Here is a 21,742-nt window from a genome sequence, read left to right on the forward strand (position 1 = left end):
TTTCCAGCATATTATCTTGTTTTCCAGAGAGTTGAATTCAGGACGAAACAACTGGCTGCTGCGAATCTCTACTCGTGCATGATTCTGAGGTAAATACGGGTAACACTAACCAACAGTGAAAATGTAACTGGAATGAAATAAATGCTTGTTAACTATATCGACCACGCTGATAACGAAAACGACAACGAAAAACTCGAATTAGCTCTCGTTTCCAAGTTAAAGGGGGTGCATTTAATTATAAGTATTATATTTTATTAGCATTCATTGTCAATCCCTTCCTATTAAACTTCGAAATCTCGATTATGGTAGACAGATTGACTAACTTTTCTACAGACAACAATGGCTATGTGTATGTGTTGCTATTTTTAGCCCGGGCTCATAGCAACTAGGGGAGGGGAAGGGGAAGCAAAACGGAAGAGCGGAGCATGTTTCCTTTAAGCGTAGTTTCAGTTTGTTACTAATTGTGTTCTGTTCGTGTTCTGGAAAAAGGTGTTACTGAAGTGTAGTTAGTGTGTGTGTGGTCACTAATTGCTGTGATTCATTATGGCTCGCAAATATGTGAACAGTGCTTACAATTTTTGTTACAGAGCAGACAGGCTACATTGAGACCGCAAACGAGACTAATAACGACATATATTAGGAACGCGTACAGACTGTACTTTGCATGTGAAATCAGGGATCATGACAAGCTCTGGGTTCCTCAGGTATGTTGCAATTTTATGTCTCGAGTCTTTATTCGTGGTTGGATCGTAAAGGATCTTCCATGGACTTTGCTATTCCCATGATCTGGTCAGAATCACCAAACCATGTGAATGATTGTTACTTTTGTATGACAACTCCATTAACATGGTATTTCCAAGAAGAGAAATCTTTTTTCATATATGCTAACATATCGTCGGCCATGCGACCAGTGCCTCACGCAGAAGGACTGCCTGTTTCTGTCCCACCTGCCTTTGTTTAAATATCAACAAACTTTCTAAGGGCAGAAAACTGTAAGGATCTGGTGACAAATCTTCTGCACTGCTGCGGTACCCTGGGGTATAATGTGTCCTCAAAGTTGCATTTCTTAGATTCCCAAAAGAACTTCTTTCCTAACGACTATAGTGCTGTAAGCGACGAGCACGAAGAACTCTTCCACTAGCAAATTTCGGACATGGAAATGAGATACCAGGGAAAGTGGAGTGCATCAATGTTAGCCGATTACTGCTGGATGCTAATCAGGAAATCACTAACAGAAAACTACAAACGCCAGGCAAAGCGGTTGCCCTTTCAGTGACCTTTCTCCGAGGGATAATAAAAAGGAGAATACATGCATAAGCTTATATAGGCAATAACGTAAAGTTATCGTAACTTCAAAACGAGAGCTAATCCTGCATTTTCATTAACATTTTCGTTATCAGCATACCCGAAAACATAAAGATTAGCTGTTTTCATGCCAGTTACAGAAAAAAGTGAAATTTTGTGGGCTAGTGTAATCAGAGGTAAATGCTTCACCGAAAATTGAAGCATTTAATTACACGCCTTAGCAGGAAGCTACTAGGTCAAGAAGAAACACGGCTTAGTGCCCTATATTTTGTCAGTAACATGTATGCCATGAAGATATTATTTTAAAAGAACATGAGGCGTTCGAAATAAAAGAATGAAATACAATGAGAACTGTTATCAAGGCCAGTAACTCCTACTTCTTCTGATGGTGATATACCACCCACAACATCGCAATAGAGTTAGGTTAGGAAGTAGTATCGAATTATAAATATCGTAAGTTTATAGCTGACTTCAAAATTAATTTTAACTTATTAAGGATTTATGGTAAAAAAAAATGTCACATACAGTCTAGACTTATAGGTCTCCTGTATGGCATAAAATTTCATTTAAATTTTAAAATATCGAGACGCGCCCCATGTTGTCTGCGCGACACACCTGTTGGGAATTGCTGATTTACCTCTAAAGCTATTAATACAGATGAAGTACATTAAGAAGAAACGGGATGTTATGAAATGCAATCAAAGACGCACGCAATATTTTTCCAAAAAGAGGGGACAAGAGACCCACACACAAGCAAAATAGTGCATGTATGCATACATCTTGATACATGTACTCGTATAAATCTTCATTCGAAACATCTCTTTATGAACACTGCGTAACTATTAAGTAGAGTAAAGAACTTTAGCATAGTAATATAATATTTAATATATTTGGATAGGAAATTTAATGGTGACAACTATTTAATTACTAGGTACCACTGATACGAAAGAAATACATAATGAAACTTCGGCAGTCCTTCAATGGAGGAATCACGTTTACTAGCATTAGGAATCTTATTATTCCTATAACAGCGCCTGTTTTGTTGATGGTTCTGAAGGAATTATTTTATAGTATGCTTTCTAAGGATTACTCCGGCCACCAACAAGTGCTTCCTTCATTTTAGGGACTAAGTCACACTTACAGGGACTTAAGTTACTCATTTCCAACTAGGTGCTCTCTTAGGGCAAACTTATTTTCTCAGTAGCAAGAAAGAGATCTATCAAACAAAACCATTTGAATAGAAAGCAGTAGACTATAGGCAGGCTCGAGTTGTCAGACGTCCTATACAAGCAGGATTGTTCTGTGTTTTACAACCAACTTTCCTGTTCTGTATGAAAGTTGTACAGGACAAATATTTGTTCTGTACTAGTTCACTGGTACTGGGAACTCATTTTTTTAAACCAAGCCAAAGGGGATATTCTCACACTGTACTGATCTTATGAAAGATGTGTAACATTACAGTGTCTGATAATGAATGGTGTGCCTCTCGTGACTTTGCTTGATCAGAATGGCTCTTTCAGATGAGCTAGCGAGTCGCAAATAATTCTTCAGAATAATATTCGCATCTACAAAAATTTGAGCACTTCAGCACATAATTCTAATCCAGAACACTACTTCCACTGATAAGTGAACAGCAGAGTAAGGGGAGAGATAGACTTGATCTAACAACAGTGGAATATATGTTGCAGTGTTTAGTGAAATTAACTTCCAGTGAATTTCATCTTGCAAGAGAAACAGCTGCTGAGAAATGCTAAATCAGCAGATAATTAAATAAGAGCCCTTTGTTAAACATCAGTTGCTGTTAAAAATGATCTTCCTGAAGCACTCATTAACCAATATGGTTAAGCAATTAAGTGTACTCTTAGAAAAGTTAATTTAATATATTTGTAAATGTGAAAATATTTTACGTATTGCATGTATGTTTAGAAATATGTTTTCAATTTTGTTTCAACCCGCCTTTTGTACTCACAGCGAAAAAAATATGACAATCCTAAGTCAGGCAAATGAGGATTCTAAGATATAAACTCTTGGTTTGTATTGATAATATTTCTTACTTGCTGCGCCCTCTATTGATATCAATTATTTGTTTATTGAGAACTATCAGAAATGCCCGTTCCTTGCACGGCAGAACAGCTTTATGAAAAATAATGGAATCCCTTTCCATCTTGTGACACGTATTTAATTAAAAGACCCGTAAGATTACCTACTTTCAACATAAATGTTTGATCTTACATACATACCCACTTAGGATACGGCTTTTAATCAAATTGACACGGTAAAAGTTCCTTTCGAGGTAGGCGATAATTATAGGTCTATACCAAAGTTAATTTCGAACGGCTGAGTCTTTTCCCATGAATCGATTATCCACAAGATCAGTTTCATTATCATATTTTAGATGTTAGATGTTGGTAATTCTGACCCGTCAGCACTTCAAACACTTGAAGACAGAACTGGTCGATATTGTCCCATCAGAAACACAAAGGCTGTGCAGTCTATCCGATTGGATCACTGGTCCTATCTTTCTTCAGTGATGAAACATTTTGTGAAATATGTCAATTCATCTGCAAATTTCTTTTGGTTTTGGACTAGGAATGGTAAAGTTCTCATGGCGTGATTATGCTCTGTCTCCCCTTCATTCTCATGATGACTTATTTTCTGCCCACTAATAATATTCTCTGATCAAAAAGTTCCCAAGGGAACGAGGAATAAGCCAGCAAGAATGGTCACAGCTTAAAATTAACATTTGTTTCCTGCGGCATAACCAAACTTTCAACACCAACGATTTCCCTCAGTGGATTCCAGAGTACAGGCACCAGCCCTCTTAACCCAGATATATTTCCTAAACACATGTTTCTACCTTTAACTGCAGTAGACAGGCCCGGAATTCATTTGGTGAACCAGAACGTAACCAAAAGTGATGAAATTGTTCCTCCTGATTATCAAAATTCACATGCAATTAACGAGGATGGTTGTCTGGGAACTAAAAATTACAAACTCTTAATAGACAAGAGAACGATTCCACATCTCCATGTGAGTCTTACAGCTTTGGAAACAATTCCACAGTTGAGTCACGAATGTCACCCGCAACCTTCATACATATCCGCAAATACAAGTTTACTTTTTGCCTCCTTTTCAGCAAAGCTATTTTCTCCCATGGATTGGACAGAGAACGATAAGAAAGAGGCGAAGTTTCAACTTAAAATTCATTTGCCAAGGAATAAAGTGATAAGTTTCAGAGGAATACAATTGCTGACGTGTGACGTCCAAACCGTAGTTTCAAAAGGAAGTGTTCGAAAATATTGCAGACCAAGAGCAAAAAATCGATATTCGAATCAATGATAATGAAAATGACTGTGCTTGTATATTTTGTAAAGAGCTGTATTCCAAATGACGATCACGATAATCATGGCTACAATGCCAACTGTTTGAAAACTTGGCTTACACAGAATGCGCAGGCATTGATAGGAAATATGAACAGTATATATATGTGATATTTGTAGCATCTAATTCTGATTTGTGAAGTACTGCGCAATATGTACCACGGATAATGAAAATAAAGGTACTAAGTTATGTTATCCTGACAAACGTGGTGACCTACGTTTTATAATGCCTCGAATATTGATGAACAACACAAAGCTCTCTCTCAAAGCCTTAAGTTTTTGCACAATATTAGGCACATGTTTGCACTATTATGATGTATATGTAATTTTCGTAAGATTTTTGCAATAAAGTTACACAAGTTTAACTAATTATATGTTATTTAGGTCAGTTTCTGCCATGAACGATTGGATGGGGTTTTCTACTATGACGATGAATCAGACAGGCTCTTTCAACCACTTAGAAAATAGCATGTAGTAACGCACAGTGATTTCAAGAACTGTAACGACTTTTTGACGTAAAGGAAGAGTTGTGTTTGTGATTCAACGCTGAAAAAAACCTTCCCACCGGGTCAATTGGACCAAACTTCTGAAGAAATTGGGGTCAACTGGAGAGACCGGCGACTCGTTTGCAACCTATACATAGGGCAAAGAGTGAAGTTGCACTTGAATGAAGGAGAAACCAATAGCGTAGAGTTTGGAAGAGGAGTCAGACAAGGATATAGTATGTCTCTACAATTATTAAACATTTACAGTGAATGTTTAATGAAGGAAGCATTAATACAAATTGGAGATTTCAAGATTGGAGGGCAGATCATTAACAAGAACAGATATGCAGATGATACCGTTATTATATCTAGAACCGAAGTAGGACTACAGGAGATGATCGACGAAATAGTTGACATTGGAAAACTATATAGAATAAAAATGAACATTGACAAATCGAAGGTCATGAGAATATCCAATGAAAATGTACCCTTACAAGCCAGAGTAGAATAAAGAGGACTTGAAGATGTAGATAATTTCAAGTATCTGGGAAGTATTTTGATGAGAGACGCTTACTGAACTAAGAAGAAGTTGGTCAAATGCCCCATATGAAGTATTGGACAGTATGATTCAGAGTTGGACACTACGGAAGTTAGAAATGAAATATTTAGAGCGCTTCAAAATGTTGTGTTGAAAGAAGATGGAGAAGACAAAATGGGAGTAACAAACGAACATGTTTTAAAATGAATAGTGGAAAAGAAGACACTTTAAACAGCATCCTTCGTAGGAGAGCTAATTGGATTGGATACATTTTGCAAATAAAATTGTCTTCCTCGTACCGCTATAGAAGGAAAGATGGAAGGAAAGGGAGGAATAGGAAGAAGAAGAACACAATTGATGGATGATTTGAAAAATAGGATAAAATATTGGGAGTTAAAAGAGGAAGATGACGATCGAGAAACGTGGAAGAAACATTTCCTGGCCCAAACCTAAAATTCATAATAATAATAATAATAATAATAATAATAATAATAATAATAATAATAATAATAATAATAATAATAATAAAACTTACTAGTCCCAGGACCTGCCAACAGACAGAATATATAATAATAATAATAATCTTACCAAACCGCTCAGAAGATAATGATATGTTCTTTTTCCTAGAGTAACATCCCTAACATGCGTCACAATAATTTCTTTAGCCATCTCTGTTGGACAATCCAGGACGATGTATTTGTTGCCCCACCTAGTAAAGAAAAAGATGGAAAAAAGTTAGTAATTTGCAAAAATGAAAATGAACATGTAATTTGTCAAATTATTAATAAATCAGTATATTTAATAATGCAGCAGTATACTTAGAGAAATCAAGCAATTATTTATCCTTCTTTGGGACGAATACTTAAGGACCACGACGGCTCAATAATTGAGCTCTTACCTCTGATGTGAGTGGTTCCTGGCTCGATCACAGTCTTCTAATTGGACTTCAGGTTTTCTAGTGGACAAACACACCGTGCGTGGGTTTTCTTCCACTTTCCCCATTCCACCATTTCGTTTTGCGTCTCCCTTGACCTCCGAACATAACCATTAGACGTTAAACTATATATATTACACAATGTAACTCTTTCGGTATGTACATTCAATCAAAAGCACTAATAGTTCAAGACGTTAACTTTCATTCTTGTAACGAAATATTTCTTTTTCTTTTTCTGTTTTTTCTTTTTCTTTTTCTGTTTTTTCTTTTTCTTTTTTTTGATTACATGTGGTGGGTCCACTCGAGCAGACGGTTCTACCAAACAGAAAATTTATAGATAAAATACAATGTGAAACATTTTTCATGAACTAATGAAAGTGTGATACTGTCAGTACATAGCATAATGAAATGAACGTTGAGTGATAGTGAAAGTATTGTATATGTAAGTGTGCTCTTCCACTATCCTCGTTTATTTGTATACCCCCGCCGCTGACGCGCCTGCAACCTACGGACACACCCCTCGGTACCGCTCGGCCCCCTGCTGTACTCCTGCCCTGACTCGGTTAGATACCATTTGTTCTTTTTAGTGACCACCTAGCACAAGTTAGCTTGTCTTTTATGCACTGTAGACTTTTATGCCATACGTCCAACTGCATTTATAATGAGCCCTACTGAAGTAAATTTAGTGCACACTCTGCTGTAAGAAATGTCAAAAATTGGTAGAACCATCTGCTCCAATAATGAACATTTGGTATCTTTTATGGATATCAGATAGTGCTGCCGATAGTGTAACATGGCTTATGTTATTTACATCCCTTGGAACTTCTTCAAATGGGGAAATATTTCTTAGCTTTTAAAAGAAAATCAGGTTTGAAAGAGTCACGCTTAAATGGTCAATTTTTTAACAGGATTTTACCTCTTTGATGTATACGGAGAACAGCCATTACAAGATTGTACAATATATGAAAAGATGACATGATATTTTTCCTTTACAATTTAACCTGTTTTCGTAATCATTACATAATTCTACTCAAGATTCTTTCCGAAACATAGACATTACACTATTTGTAATAATAATTATGGCAGGGATTAAATTACTAACCATAATACCATACCTAATTATACGTATTTTCAAAGGTTTCATGGTGACCAGTTAAAAAAAAAAAAAAAACAACACACACAATAAACATGTTCCCTAGTCATTTATTTACAAGCAAACGAATAGTGCACACACTTGTGTGTCTTTTAACATACAACTGCATGTAATTTCTGATTCAGGAGTGATTGCACTTATCAACTATTGTTTTTCCATATGGATACATATCAACAATATATATATATATATATATATATATATATATATATATATATATATATATAAAGAGAACGTACAAAATCCTTTGTCCGCTCATCACGCTAATACGGCTGAACCAATTTCTTTCATTTTTGGGGGGTTATTAGGATTTGGACCCTAGATGGTTTTTATCATATCACTTTAATTTTTAATTACCAGTGTCTTGAGATAATTGACCATTCAAGTGTCCATAACGTACAAATCCTTTGTTATTAGTTCATCATAGGTAAAAATAAACGTATTTATATGCAACCCGCATGACCGTGTCACTCGGCGGGTTAACATAAATGACAGGCGATATAATGTTAACATTTACTGCAATCTACTATGGTTTTTATCATATCACTTGAAAGCGAAAAAGTAAAAATTATCTAAGTAACAAAGTTTATTGCGTTCCGGGGTGACCGCAGCGAAGCGGGGTGAACGCTGCTAGTATATATATATATATATATATATATATATATATATATATATATATATATAGATATAGATAGATAGATAGATAGATAGATAGATAGATATAGATATATAGATATAGATATAGATATAGATATAGATAGATAGATAGTTATAAAACATTAACTATAATATTTATTTCCATAAGTTTGGAAACATCGTAAGGATTCACAGCAAGTAACAACTAGAGGATTTCACAACTTCGGAGATAGTAGGACTCTTCCACGGAGCATATGTCGACTAAGAAAATTAATCTACCAATAGGAAGATTCTCTACGTTCGTTTTCGGCAACATTATATGCCCCTGGCCAAGTTTCCCTAGTCAACCGTAATAGTTTTAAAAGATCAAACATCGTAGGTGCCTTTGGTGTGAAGACCCGGGTTTGATTCCCGAAGGAAGCTCATTTGGTGCGGATCCCACCTTAAGCTGTGGATCCAGATCTCATATAGCCTGGCTGCTGAAAGGGACGATAAACTCAAAATCAAAACAAAACAAAATATGAAAGATGTTAGTGTTTTGGCTGCTGGTATTTGAAGTCCATAAAAGAATCATAATTAAGTAACGTTTAAAAATATAATAATAAAGCATATAAGAGTGTATGTTTTCATACATTTTTGAAAGATCATTTGATATGATGGAATTTAAGGGCATCAGGAGTTAAGTTCGGAAAAATTAAATGAAATCTTTAAGTTTTATGTCTCATGATTATGCCGGTTGGGCTAAAGGAGACCGTGATGACGAGAAAAGAATGGAATGGTGGAATGGGGAAAGTGAGAGAAAACGGGACAACCCCTAGAAAACCCCCAGAATCTCCGCCTATTACCACAGTGTACCAACTTATCACTATCGAACAGCTTCTTGCATTTTTCACTGTAGCAATGCAGAATATTCATGCATTTCAACGACAATATGTACTCCAACAAATCCAACTTGCAGCTCAGGCACTTCTTCATGTTACCTTTAATGCTACATATTCAGGTTCATATGCTTACTTTTATGCTATCGCCGTTCAACCTAGCTTTTAAAATCCTCACACACTCTATACCGATCATTATGGCTTTAGTTTTCTTGTTTCTTAACATACGATGTATTCAATCTGATAAACCTCTGTTCGAATAACTACGGTACTACTAGAAGAATATGTCAACGCATTTTTTTTTTTTGAATGAAACTCATCTAAAGCCATTTCAAAACTGCAAATTTTCCAGCTTTACACTGCTCAGGGCTGACAGTACCATGTCCACGTGCCGTGCAAATGGTGGAGTCGCCATTGGGTTTTCTCCCACTATCGCTTATCGCCAACTTTCTCTGCCAACATGAAATCTACCGGAATACGTAATCACTACTCTCTATTCCTAAGAATTATATGTAACTTTGGCTACCATTTATATCAGCTCTGGCCACTACATTCCTCTCAATTTCTTTCAATATATTTCAGACACTTTCCGTACCTACATTATCATGCCAGATATCATTTCCCATACTCGACGGCCCGCCAAAAGGAGAAATTTCTCGGCTTCATTGCAACGGAAACAGAGCCGTAACTTAGATTTTTCTGGGGGGAGGAAAGCATTAATACACGTATTTGGGCTCCCCAGGAAAAGTTGTTTCTCTAATTCTTGGGCCCCTCTTTCCATCTTTGTCTTACTCTTTATGGGCTCCCGGAGCCTGTTGGCCCTTTCCATACAAGACAAATTAATTAAGGAGACAATATTAACAAATTTCAAAGTCATACGAATAAATATTATTTCTAGGTCCCCTAATAGTAGATTTTTTTTTTACTGAAATGAGCCCATGATTCATTTTTGTTATATTTATCTTTCGTGCTGTTTTGTTTATGTTACGTAATGAACCTGTTTGATGCTTCATTTATAATGCCATCTTCGTATCGTCTATGGAGTAAGAAAATTTTGTCTTAAAATAGGTCCCCATAGAACGGCAGAGAACTTCCCTGGAGGGCAGTTGCCCCTCCTGCCTCCCACAAGTTACGGCCCTGAACAAAAACAACCGGGACGTTCCATAATCTGCTTTATCCTAAACGCTCAATATACGACACTACTAGGGATATTGTCATTACTGCTGCCAATCTCTCCGCACGTTGTAATCTCACAGTTTTGGTAGTGATCATATTCCCGACAAGCTATCACTCGCATCTTTATATCGTACATCACCACAGCTACCTCCCGTCACTCGCAGAACATTAGGCTTTGATAAAGCCGATTGGACGGGATATCGTACATGTCTCAATAGAACTTTTGAAAACCCAGCTCTACCAGAAACGGAGGAGGATCTTTATAATTCTCTCGATACAATAACCTGAGCACTCCAAGACGCAACCAGGAGTTTTATATCGACTACTACAATCCATGGTTTTCATCCAACCCTACCGCCTATTATTTATCACATATCAGATGCTCAAGACTACTCTACAGAGATCAAACCTACAGGAAATCCAGAGTCATTGTGCTTACATCGTCAATTTCAGCGTACAGTTGTGACGCTGGATTCAAAAATATGGTTACATTGCTCTTTATTAAAGGAATTGAAAAAGGCTATTTTGGATTAATGTGCGTTTTACAAGACAATTTTCTCTTTTAGCTTGTCACAAGCTAGCAACAGAAAAAGGAAATACGCAAAACCTCGAAGGTGACTGTGGTTGCTTTTACTGCGCAAAATTCGTAGGATGTTTATTTGTTGAAGGTTATGCTTGGTTACTAACAGGATAAACCGTCACGATTTTGACAAAGTGACCCCGCATTTGCAGAAATTTTGGTTAATAGTTAAGAATCTATGAACAAGTCATAGATAGATGTGGATAAGTCTAGAAATCCTGTTATTGAAATCTTCCGGTGGTAACAGTCACGCTATCCACGTGTGTGCTGAATCACGCTATGTAATTTGGGTGCGGTTCCTTGCTAATAGCCAATCAGAATGCAAAAGAGCAACAAGTTTCCATATTTGTGGATCTGACGAAAAGAAAATGCTGACTGATATGAGGATAGGGTGTGTCCCTCGTAAAATAATAAAAAGGGACCTCAAGGTCTCAATGATTGATTCGGACGCCCAGAGGCGCAAAGATTAGGAGCATCGAAATTCAGACATTCGGGACGCCAAGTTGCAAAGTGTTAGAAGACTTCTAATACAAGGTATGTACAAGCACTTGTTGCAATATTACTTTCAAGTAAAGAAATGCCATGTAGTACTATAAAATGATTCATCGGCCTATAGTAAAACTTTCAAGATTGAGATCTGAAAGTCGCATATTCGTATTTCATCTTCCATCTATAATATATACTTGAATGTCCAACCTGTTAATCAATCTATATTAATGTACTTAACTATCAATGAACTAACAGACATCAAATCACCTTTATTGAATAATTCAACTAAATGTTGTTGTATACTTCAAATTCAGTTATGTAATAAACTTAAATATTTTAAATTTTATGTTGTCATTTCCCCTAGATTAAACCACTTTCCCATGAAAATCATGGTGTAATTTAATTATAATACTTTTGTGACACCTGCTAACTTATAGCGCGAGCAGATCTCATCTTCATTGTGGAATAAGACGAGCTAAGTAAACAGAAAGAGACCTTCACATCGTCACACAGTCTACAATTATGTTAAAGCCTATAAACTCCGTCAGTGAACAAAAGCCTGTAATACTTTGGTTGATACTGCACATCCATCCAGATACTTGCCCCGTTTTCATATGCCTACCGGTCGTATGAACTCCGTTGCTTATCCTCTAATAGACAATGATCAACCTCTTCAGACAAATAAAGAAAGGTAGATGTTTTCGCAATCTATCTGCAGTCTATATGCCAGCCAAAACTTCCATTCCTCGGAGACATCCCACAGACAGGTTTAACATGACTTCACCATAACTTCAACCGGACATGAGTCATACGTTGCCGGATCATCCTCTCACTGCGCCTTTCACTGTAACAGGTATCCGTTCCGTCACAGCTCGTAAACGTAATACTGCTTCTGGTCTGGATTCAATTACATATCGCCATGTCATAGAAGCACCTTTCGTCTTACTACACCTTCTAGCAGCTATTTTTACGTTCATTCTCCGCATAGGTTATGTTCCCTCCCAGTGGAAGACTTTATGTTTGCTAAACCTCACAAACCTCTCAACACCGTGTCATCCTACCGGCCTATTCAATTAACTCCAACTTTCAGCAAAATTTTGGAATGCATCCTGGTCAATCGACTTCACACTCACTTAATGGCGAAAAATTTATTTCCTTTGCATCAAGCCGGTTTTCCACCAGGCTATAGTATTAACGATCAGTTACTTCGGCTCACCAACATGATCACTAATCATTATAATTCTTCGAGGCCTCCTGTTTAGTTTTATTTGATTTTGAAAAGGCATTTGATAAAGTATGGGGCATGGGACTTCTTTTCAAACTTTTCTCTTTCCGTCTTCCTATCACATATATCCGTTTCATCTATAACTTTCTTACCAACCGTCTGGCTTACATCTACATCAATTACAGTGTATGCTATCCTATATTCATACACTGACGCCTTCATAGTGGCGTCCCCCAAGGCTCAGCCTTATCGCCACTTTTATATTTGCTCTAAGTCACTGACATGCCGTCATTACCTGTTAATGTCCACACTTTCCAGTATGAAAATGACACGGCTTTCTTGGTCTTAGCTACGACTAACTCCCAAATAAACACTGCGATGAATGAAGCCATTCGTCGGTTTAGCGACTGGTGTCGGACGTGGCTCTTGACAGTAAACGCTAGTAAGGCAATAGTCTTTATCCCACCAAAACGTCTATCAAGAGTTCATCGAAACCCAGCTCGTCTTGCCCTTATAGTAAACGATGCTGGCATACACCACTCGAAAACAGTGACCTACTTGGGTATCACATTTGATCACCATCTTACATGGCATCCACATCTCGCTACGGTCGAAAGCAAAGCCAAAAACAGACTGAATTTACTTAAAAGTCTCACTGGTACAACGTGGAGTCTCCGTTTCTCTACACTCATTAATACGTATAAGGTCTTCCTCCGTCCCGTTCTTACGTGAGCTTCACCGCATGGATATCAGCAAGCGCAAAACATTACGAAAGGTTCTTAATAATGGGAAGACATGCTTTCCGCCTAGCATACCTCATTAAATTACCGAGTCCAACCCGTGAACTATAGAACAGCATTATCTTCCCACACCTCGAAGTCCTTCGATTCAAATATATCAACCAACGCTATGATAGTATGCATGCTCTCTTCTTCAAAAGAGTTTATAACGACACTCCCTACGTACAAAATCAACGCCATGCACCTAAACTTCTCTTATTGCTTTTCGCACTGTATAAATATACTGCTTCTCCATATCATTTCGACTATGACGCATGCTCAGCACGAAAAACATCCAGGCCCATAAGTCACCTTCATATCATGCACAGTATTATGCATAGTAATTACGTAATCTAAATATTTCCTCTAGAACCAAAGTAAGAAATGTTCGACATGCATCACAATAAAACATTTACCGCCTTATACAGAGCCGTTTTGACGTATGATTAGCGTCATACTAAAGGCCTGACTACTGCAGAAAACTTATGTTAGTCGAACTCTTTAATATGGTACTAATCAAGCGACAGAACGACTATGCATAAGGCTCATACAATTCATTTAGTGAAAAGGTTCTGAGACGAACCTGCTAAGTTCTTCTAAGTTGTGTAAGAAGTCAATCGCGTCTGAAACATTTTGGATTCTCTTGACCATCTCCACTTGAACAGACATGTTTCCTGGACGAAGGGATTGATAGATTTGCTGGAGTCGTAGAAGACCTGAAAAATACATTTAATTATAAATATATTAGTTCATACAATACATATTAAGTCATAAATTCTAACATACAGCGAAACAAATGTCCAAAAATGAAATGTACACCAATTGATGCATTTCATTGAGCTGAAAAATGATTGGATGACTGTAAATACTCATGCGTAGTTTACAAGGAAATAGCAAAAAAAAAAAAAAATCTTGTAAACCTAAAAATTAAAGATAACCAAGAAACGTATTAAGTTCAAACCTGTACTAAAGTATACACTCATCAAGGTTCTCCTAACGCCATTAGCAAGCAGAGATGGCGTGGGTCAATGAAAACTTGACCCGTGACCACTGACTCACCACCCACAGTGACCCACAGCCTTCTGGACCCCTTCTGACCATGATCCACCGTGACCTACTATCTACTTTCACCCATTTTGAACCATCATCCACCAAAACCTATCGTCATTATCTCTAACCATGGGCGTCTCTGGCGGGGAGACAGGGGGGACGCGTCCCCCAATATTTTGAAGTACAAAATGTTCAATATTCTATTTAATTTAATTTATTTACGAACGACAGAATAACATATAAACAATAATTATTATATTTATTTAGAATATAATATTCAGGCTATGAAACGATTATAACAAAGAGAGTCCGTGAAGGTAAGTAAAAAGGTTACAAATGGAATCACAGATAAATAAACAAGTTGGGCTAGGTACTACTATTTAAATCATTTTCTTTGATGTCCCCCCCAAAGTTTACATTCCAAAGACGCCAGTGTCTCTAACCCATGATCCACGCTCTTCTTTCAACTGAATAAAGATTCTACAATTGTAATGAAACAAGGCTTTGAAATTATCACTAATCGGAGTTTGAATTTCTACGATCAATCGCTCAAGCACCGATCTGTTACCATACCGGTTAGATCTAACCTTTGCGATATTAAATGGCGAAGTGTTTGTCATGGGTCATATTACGATGAATTTCAATTTAATTTTCATACATAATTATCTCCTTGTTAAGATTGCAGATACTTTTCTGTGGAAAATAGGATGATATTCGAAATTCTCAACGTAAGGCTAACGTAAAGGGAAAAAAAGGACTGTAAAATTCGATTGTGTCTCGAAAGCCAAGTTCGCTATTGCTATTATTACAATTACAAATATCAATATCCAAAAGTGTTTGAAGTTTTTTCACTTACAAGTTACATATACTCCTCTCAGGTAACTAAAACAAAAACAAATGAAAAAGGAAGAAAATCGAGACCTTGAAGGTAAAACGTGCCTAAACAAATTCACCAGTGTTCAGGAGACGTTGTCTACAATTCATTCAGCAGAAGGGATCGGTGAGTCAGAGTGGGTCACGGTGGGTGGTGAGTTGTAGTGGGTCACGTTCTGTTGACTCATAGGTCACTGACCCACTGATAAATCATGACCCACGAGTCACTCATAAATATTGACCAACTGACCCACTTTATCTCTGATAGCAAGATATCGTTTACACATTTTGGATTGATGCATACATTATTGTTTAATTCTAATACTCTGCAAGGATGGAACATACGTTACTTGACATATATCCTTGAGCTGAACAAAATGATTTGATTGAAATGACTTGAAACTGTTTTGAAATAATATGAATTGCAGAGTATACTTGAGGAATTCTAAAGGAGGATTTTGATTTAGTTCATATTCTTTTCCGGTGAGAACTTTTTTCATTTCATTGGTATAATGTTGTATAATCAAACTAGCTTATTCTCTAAAGGTCGCAGCAAGACCAGTAGGTGTTGAGAAACATAGCAGAATGCCACAAAAAGTAATAATACATCACAATTTATCTCTTTCTCGAAGCGAAATGATCTGACCCGAAAAAGGCTGTTTCAGTCATCACCGCACTCAATCAGGTCGGTTGTCCACCTCGATGACCTCATAGGAGAATGTATCTCCAGTTAACCAACCAGCTTTCGTCATATAAACTGCAAAAGTTTATACCTCAGAGAGAATCTTTTATTTTAAAAGAGCTGCTCGTATGTGTTGTGGGAGGTGAGGGTTTTGATATTGCACAAGAGAGCCGTTCGGAATTTGAAGCTTTATTAAGAACTATGAGGATAGAAGGAACTTCAGTTCCCTCGAGAAGCACAATCCCACCATAATCTCTGGTCCCAGGGGCAAACGAATATCCGCCGGAGTTTTGTGACATGCTAAGCCTTCGTTGTGTGTGTGTGCGGGCGGTCGTGTGGGGAGTGAGGAAGGAACAAGGTACGAAAAGTCTCCTAGGACCTGCTGAATGTGACAGCTCATTTACCAGGTTGTATGGCGGTTCGAGGGTGCTCTCCAACGTTGCTGGGAAAGGCAAACTTTAACACCAATGATATCAACTACATAAAAAGTAAACTAAACTTGCCTTTACTGAAAACAAGGTTCTTATAATGGGAAAACAGTAAAAAAGTAACACAGAACAGAAAGTGTACATCCATTAAACCACTGTTGCTTAAACTGTAGTCGGAGAATAAACACAGGCACGAAAATATGAAACTCTCCGTTGTAGAGGAACGGGCAATGGTAAAGCGCTCATCTATGGTGCGGTGTCCCTTGTTCGAACCCAAACCATGTGAGTTTGTGGTGGAAACATTGTGTACATGGATTTTCGGGAGCTTCTTCTGTTTCCTCCTACATTATCATTCTATGAAATATTTCATGATCATTCAGTTTCATTAATTGTCTGTCTCTTTCAGCGTAAAGGGCATAATCGTAGGACGTTAAACTAGAGATATTAAAATCTCAGGAAGAAAATTAGAGTTACAAAAGCTAAAGAGTTTCCCGTTCTTTGATTTCACAAACTGACTTCTATAACAAAAGGTTTAATTGCAAGAATATTGAATTAATTTTGAAGTCACTTTCCTACGAAGATATGTTCTTAACCTTTTTCATCAGGAATCTCTTAACTGTTTTGACGCAATATTTTCGTTCTCCCTATTCTGTGTCATACTTTTCACTTCCTTGTGACTTTTATTGTCCATCTTTTGCATTATTATGCGTTGTCGCCATTATTTTTAACTTTGTCCTGGAATATGCTATAAGGAAAATCAAAGATAGCAACCAAGGGCCTAGAGTTGAATGGTATTCACCAGGATATGTTGTATGCTGATGATGTAAATTTAATAGGGGATGATAGGAGAACAATAGAAAGAAATGCAGAGGTCTTATTAAACGCTTGCAGGGACATGGGTTTAGAAGCAAATGCAGAGAAAACTAAATACATGGAAGTTCGTCGGAATTGTAATACACCAAATTATGGATGCGTTAAAATACTAAATACCGGTAATACTTTTGATAAAGTGAATACTTTCAAATATCTAGGATCAATATTAACAGAGGAAAATCATATTCACGGAGAAATTAAATGTCGACTAAAAGCAGGGAATTCGTCTTATTATTCAGTTCAAAATCTCTTGTCGTCGCGAATTCTGTCGAAGAATTTGAAGCTTAAAATATATAAAACGATAATCATGACTGTTGTTCTCAATGCTTGCGAAATATGGTAGCTTACTCCGAGGGACGAACGTAGACAAACTATTTGAGAATAAAATTCTGAGACGAATATTCGGACCGAAGAGAAACGGGAATGGGGAATGGCAGAAACTTCGTAACGAGGAACTACATTATTTATACGGTTTACCAAACATTGTTACGGTCATCAGATTTAGGAGGCTTAGGTGGGCAGATCATGTAGCTAGGATGGAAGAAAGTAGGAACACTTTCAAAGTCTTAACTGGAAGACCAATCGAAAAACGACCATTAGGAAGACCTAGGCACTGATGGGAGGACAATATTAAAATGAACTGCGCAGAAATATAGGAATACAAAGTAGAAACTGGATCCAGTAAGCTAAAGATAGAAGTCAGTGGAGAGTTTTTGTGAACGCGGCATTAAACCTCAGGAATCCATAGGCCATGGAGTTAGTTAGTTATCTTTTGTATTATTTGGTCCATAGTATTTGAGGGCCCGCCTTCCTTTAGGCCTTTCGCTTCTGCTCCGCTCTGCACAGCCAAGACCGTCGGGGGGGAGGGGGGCGCTGCTTGTACGGCCCTCCATGTATTTTTACGAATATATATTTTTATTGTTATATGTATTTTTTTAAATATACAATATTTGGCATAATTTGAATTCAATTTGTCTTAAAATCCTCATATATGCCTTCTTAGACCATTGTCTGCAACCAAACACATATCTGAAGCCCCACCACCACAAAAGTTACGGAGAAATCGGTGTCCTTGAATGCAAGCTTGAATTATGTAAAAAGTTGTAAGCAATTTTAAATATACTCTGACCTTTCAACCAGCCTGTATACGTCCAGCGCCGTAACTTCGATTTTTTTCTGGGAGTAGGGCAAGCATTAATATTTGGGCCCCCTAGCAAAAGTTATTTGGGTTCCCTAGATGAGACAGCAGAAGCCCCTTAATTGATTTTCAGTTCTACTTAAATGGGATAATGGGTATATTCAGTGGCATAACTAAGATAGCGTAGGCCATCCCGCAAAATCGGCCCCTTCTTTCCATCTTTCTCTTACTCTTTGTGCCCCCCTCCCCCGGAGTCTGTGGGTCCTCCCGTACGGCAAGGTCTGCGGGGCCGTTAGTTACACCCCTGGGCAAGTTCCATACATGACAAATTAATTAAGGGGACAATATTGACAAATCTGAGCCATACGAATAAATATTATTTCTAGGGTTCCGACTGAAATGGGCCCACGACTTATCTTTGTTTTATATACCTTTTGTGTGCTGTTTTGTTTATGTAATGTAGTGAGCCTGATTGATGCTTCATTTATAATTTCATGTTCTTATCGTATATGGAGTAAGAAAATTTTGTCTTAAAATGGGCCCTCCTCGAACGGCGGGAAGCTTCCCTTTGGGGGAGGGGCAGTTGCCCCTTCTACAGTGGATGTAGGCCTACAATTTAAGAATTCCTTTTGGTTACAGGTAGGATATAATGAACTGAAACAGAGGTAAAATCTGAGACACAGAGCTCTATTTAGGTTTTGTTGAAGCATCTTTTTAAATTCTATACTTTCTTCATTCTTTTTCTTAACTTAAGCACGAGAAGATTTAGATGGGAAGTAGCAGAGGAGAGAAAGTAGATTAGCATCCGAAATGACGGCAGCCCGCTTCGCTTCTTAAAACCAAAAGACAGTTGCTCCCTTTCCCTGTCTGTGTTATAAAGAATGATTGTAGATGGCAGGAGCGTCGTTGTGGTAATGAAGTCATCTTGGTGGGGAAATCGAAATTCCAATTGGGACTTAATAGAGTCCAAAAGAGAGACGAGTTAATATTTGACTTTATCTTTCTTCGGATTCTCTTTACACTGTGGGAGTTATCCTCGCTCTTAAGATTTTTCTCGGGCTACCAGGAAAGAAAGAAATATTTCACTAAAAGTACAAATGCATGCTGTGTGATTTCCATCATTCTTTTGTCTCACTTGCTTTGTATATGATGAGTTGAATAGCTACTTTTGAACTTGATTGGTTGATTTGTTTACTAAAGTTGTTGGTCTTGTATTTATGTGTGTTAATTGGATCAACGGAGATACTTGGTTTTCTACATGCTTTACAGGGTTGCCAGAATATAAAAGCAATTAAAGTCCAATGGCACGGCAATCACAAGGCTCATTTCTCGTTTTGTCTTATTGATGTCCGTTGAAGCGGTTTGTGTAATTTGAAAACGAAAATGGTAACGCCAGAAAAAATGTCACACATAAACTACAGTTAGAGCACGATTTACCATTAAACCCGGGCCTAGGGGCGCAAATTGGACGAAAATTTAACATGCATGACAAAATAATAATAATAATAATAATAAAATAAAAATTTGCAAAAGTTAAGTAATAATGGGCCTTATGCAGAGTCGTTCTGACGCGTGATTAGTGCCATACTAAAGAATTCGACTAACATGTTTCCTATAGTAGTCAGGTTTTTAGTATGACGCTAATCATACGTCAAAACGACTAAGAATAAGGTCCAATATTCTTAAAATAACGAAATTTTCATACACTGTTTCATAATACCATTTTCTATGGTTTCATTTTCTTTCATGATTTCAATGTGAATTAAAGAAAAGTTACATTGAAAAAGCTGGTTCTATTTCTTGTAATCAAAAGTTATAATCATTATTTTGAATTACAGTAGCAACATAAATTTCAACCAACAAAACAATTATTTTCTGTTCGTTTTAGTGATATGTTTAGTGTTTGAACTTACACCGGGAATTAAAAACGTCTTTCCCGCAAATTAAGACACTTAAGCTAACCATTTTCGGTGAGAACTCATATGGATCGGATCCACCTTCCATATACATTTAGTACCTAATGAAACGTCTAGCCGTAAGTCAATCAAACAACTAAGTATGTACTCTAGTTTCCACACCCTTTCTATAGTCTATATCCTAGATTATAATGGAAACATCAACATCATGGGCCTTATGCAGAGCCGTTCTGACGCGTGACTAGTGTCATACTAAAGAGTTCGACTAAGATATGTTTCCTGCAGTAGTCTGACGTTTAGTATGACGCTAATCGTACGTCAAAGCGACTATGAAAAATACCGTACCGCATATTTCCTAATCATCTCTTCCTCGTTCACGTTTTGCCGCTCATTTTTAATTACATAGGAGGTGAGTAAAAAGTAGTAGGTGCAAAATATTTGGTATTTCACATTGAACACGATCGATTATATGGAGCTCGAACCACTCCTTATCCCTTCCAAACATTCTGTCATTTTATTCCATTAGGTACAGACAAGAATTGAGACTGTCTCGTCTCGAAAATGTGGTGTAAAAGCGATGTCTTGACTCGAAAAATATATGTTTCTCTATTGGAAGAGCTTTGTCTCGACTCGAATTTTGTCAGAAAAATTTTGTCTCGACTCGTCTCGTGCGCATCCCTAGGTAGAAACAAGGGCGCCGATTTTTCTGCAAATTTGCAGGGTCCCACTCAGACGCAGAAGGTACATATATGAGGATGTTAAGACAAATTGCATTCAAATTATGCCAAATATTGTGTATTCATAAATACACTAGGGGGCCCACATGAACTTTGGGGAGCCCGGGCCCCCGGCCTCTCAGGATCGGCGCCCTTGGGTAGAAAGTTTGATTTTGTTTCGTTGGGCCAAAATATGTATTGTAGAAGTCTTACACGTTGTCCATATACCACTCCGATTATTTGTGTTCAGTGTCATTCTTTTTTGTTACTAATAAAGATTTCTAGTGGCACTCTTTAAGAATTTAGAAATTTGTGCAATTCCATTCGGATGTTTCCATTAAACATACACTTCTCTACTATCACTGCGCGAGATTTGGAAAACTTTATTTTCGATTAGCTTTAACTACCACGTAGTTCCATTCCTTTATTTAATATCTTTCTGGTTTTCTCTCTTTGATATTGAAGTATACACTTTATACTCCCGGGTTCGATTTCCGGTGGTGTCACT

The 21,742-nt window shown here is 37.4% G+C and overlaps 1 protein-coding gene across 3 annotated transcripts in view; it reads right to left on the minus strand.

Moving 5' to 3' along the window:
- Window positions 1-21,742, minus strand: part of LOC145662247 (glutamate receptor 1-like) — a 1,126,308-nt gene that overhangs the window by 530,495 nt on the left and 574,071 nt on the right. For all 3 annotated transcript variants that reach the window (XM_081727625.1, XM_081727624.1, XM_081727626.1), the window contains exons 5-6: window positions 14,142-14,274; window positions 6,297-6,417 (exon numbers count right to left, since the gene is read on the minus strand). In XM_081727625.1, the coding sequence (XP_081583751.1) occupies window positions 6,297-6,417; window positions 14,142-14,274 (254 nt within the window). The remainder of the gene's footprint in view (window positions 1-6,296; window positions 6,418-14,141; window positions 14,275-21,742) is intronic.

This window comes from Thermobia domestica, chromosome 10, assembly GCF_964235325.1.
Source record: "Thermobia domestica chromosome 10, izTheDome1.hap1.1, whole genome shotgun sequence".
In the NCBI taxonomy this organism is placed as follows: Eukaryota; Metazoa; Arthropoda; class Insecta; order Zygentoma; family Lepismatidae; genus Thermobia; species Thermobia domestica.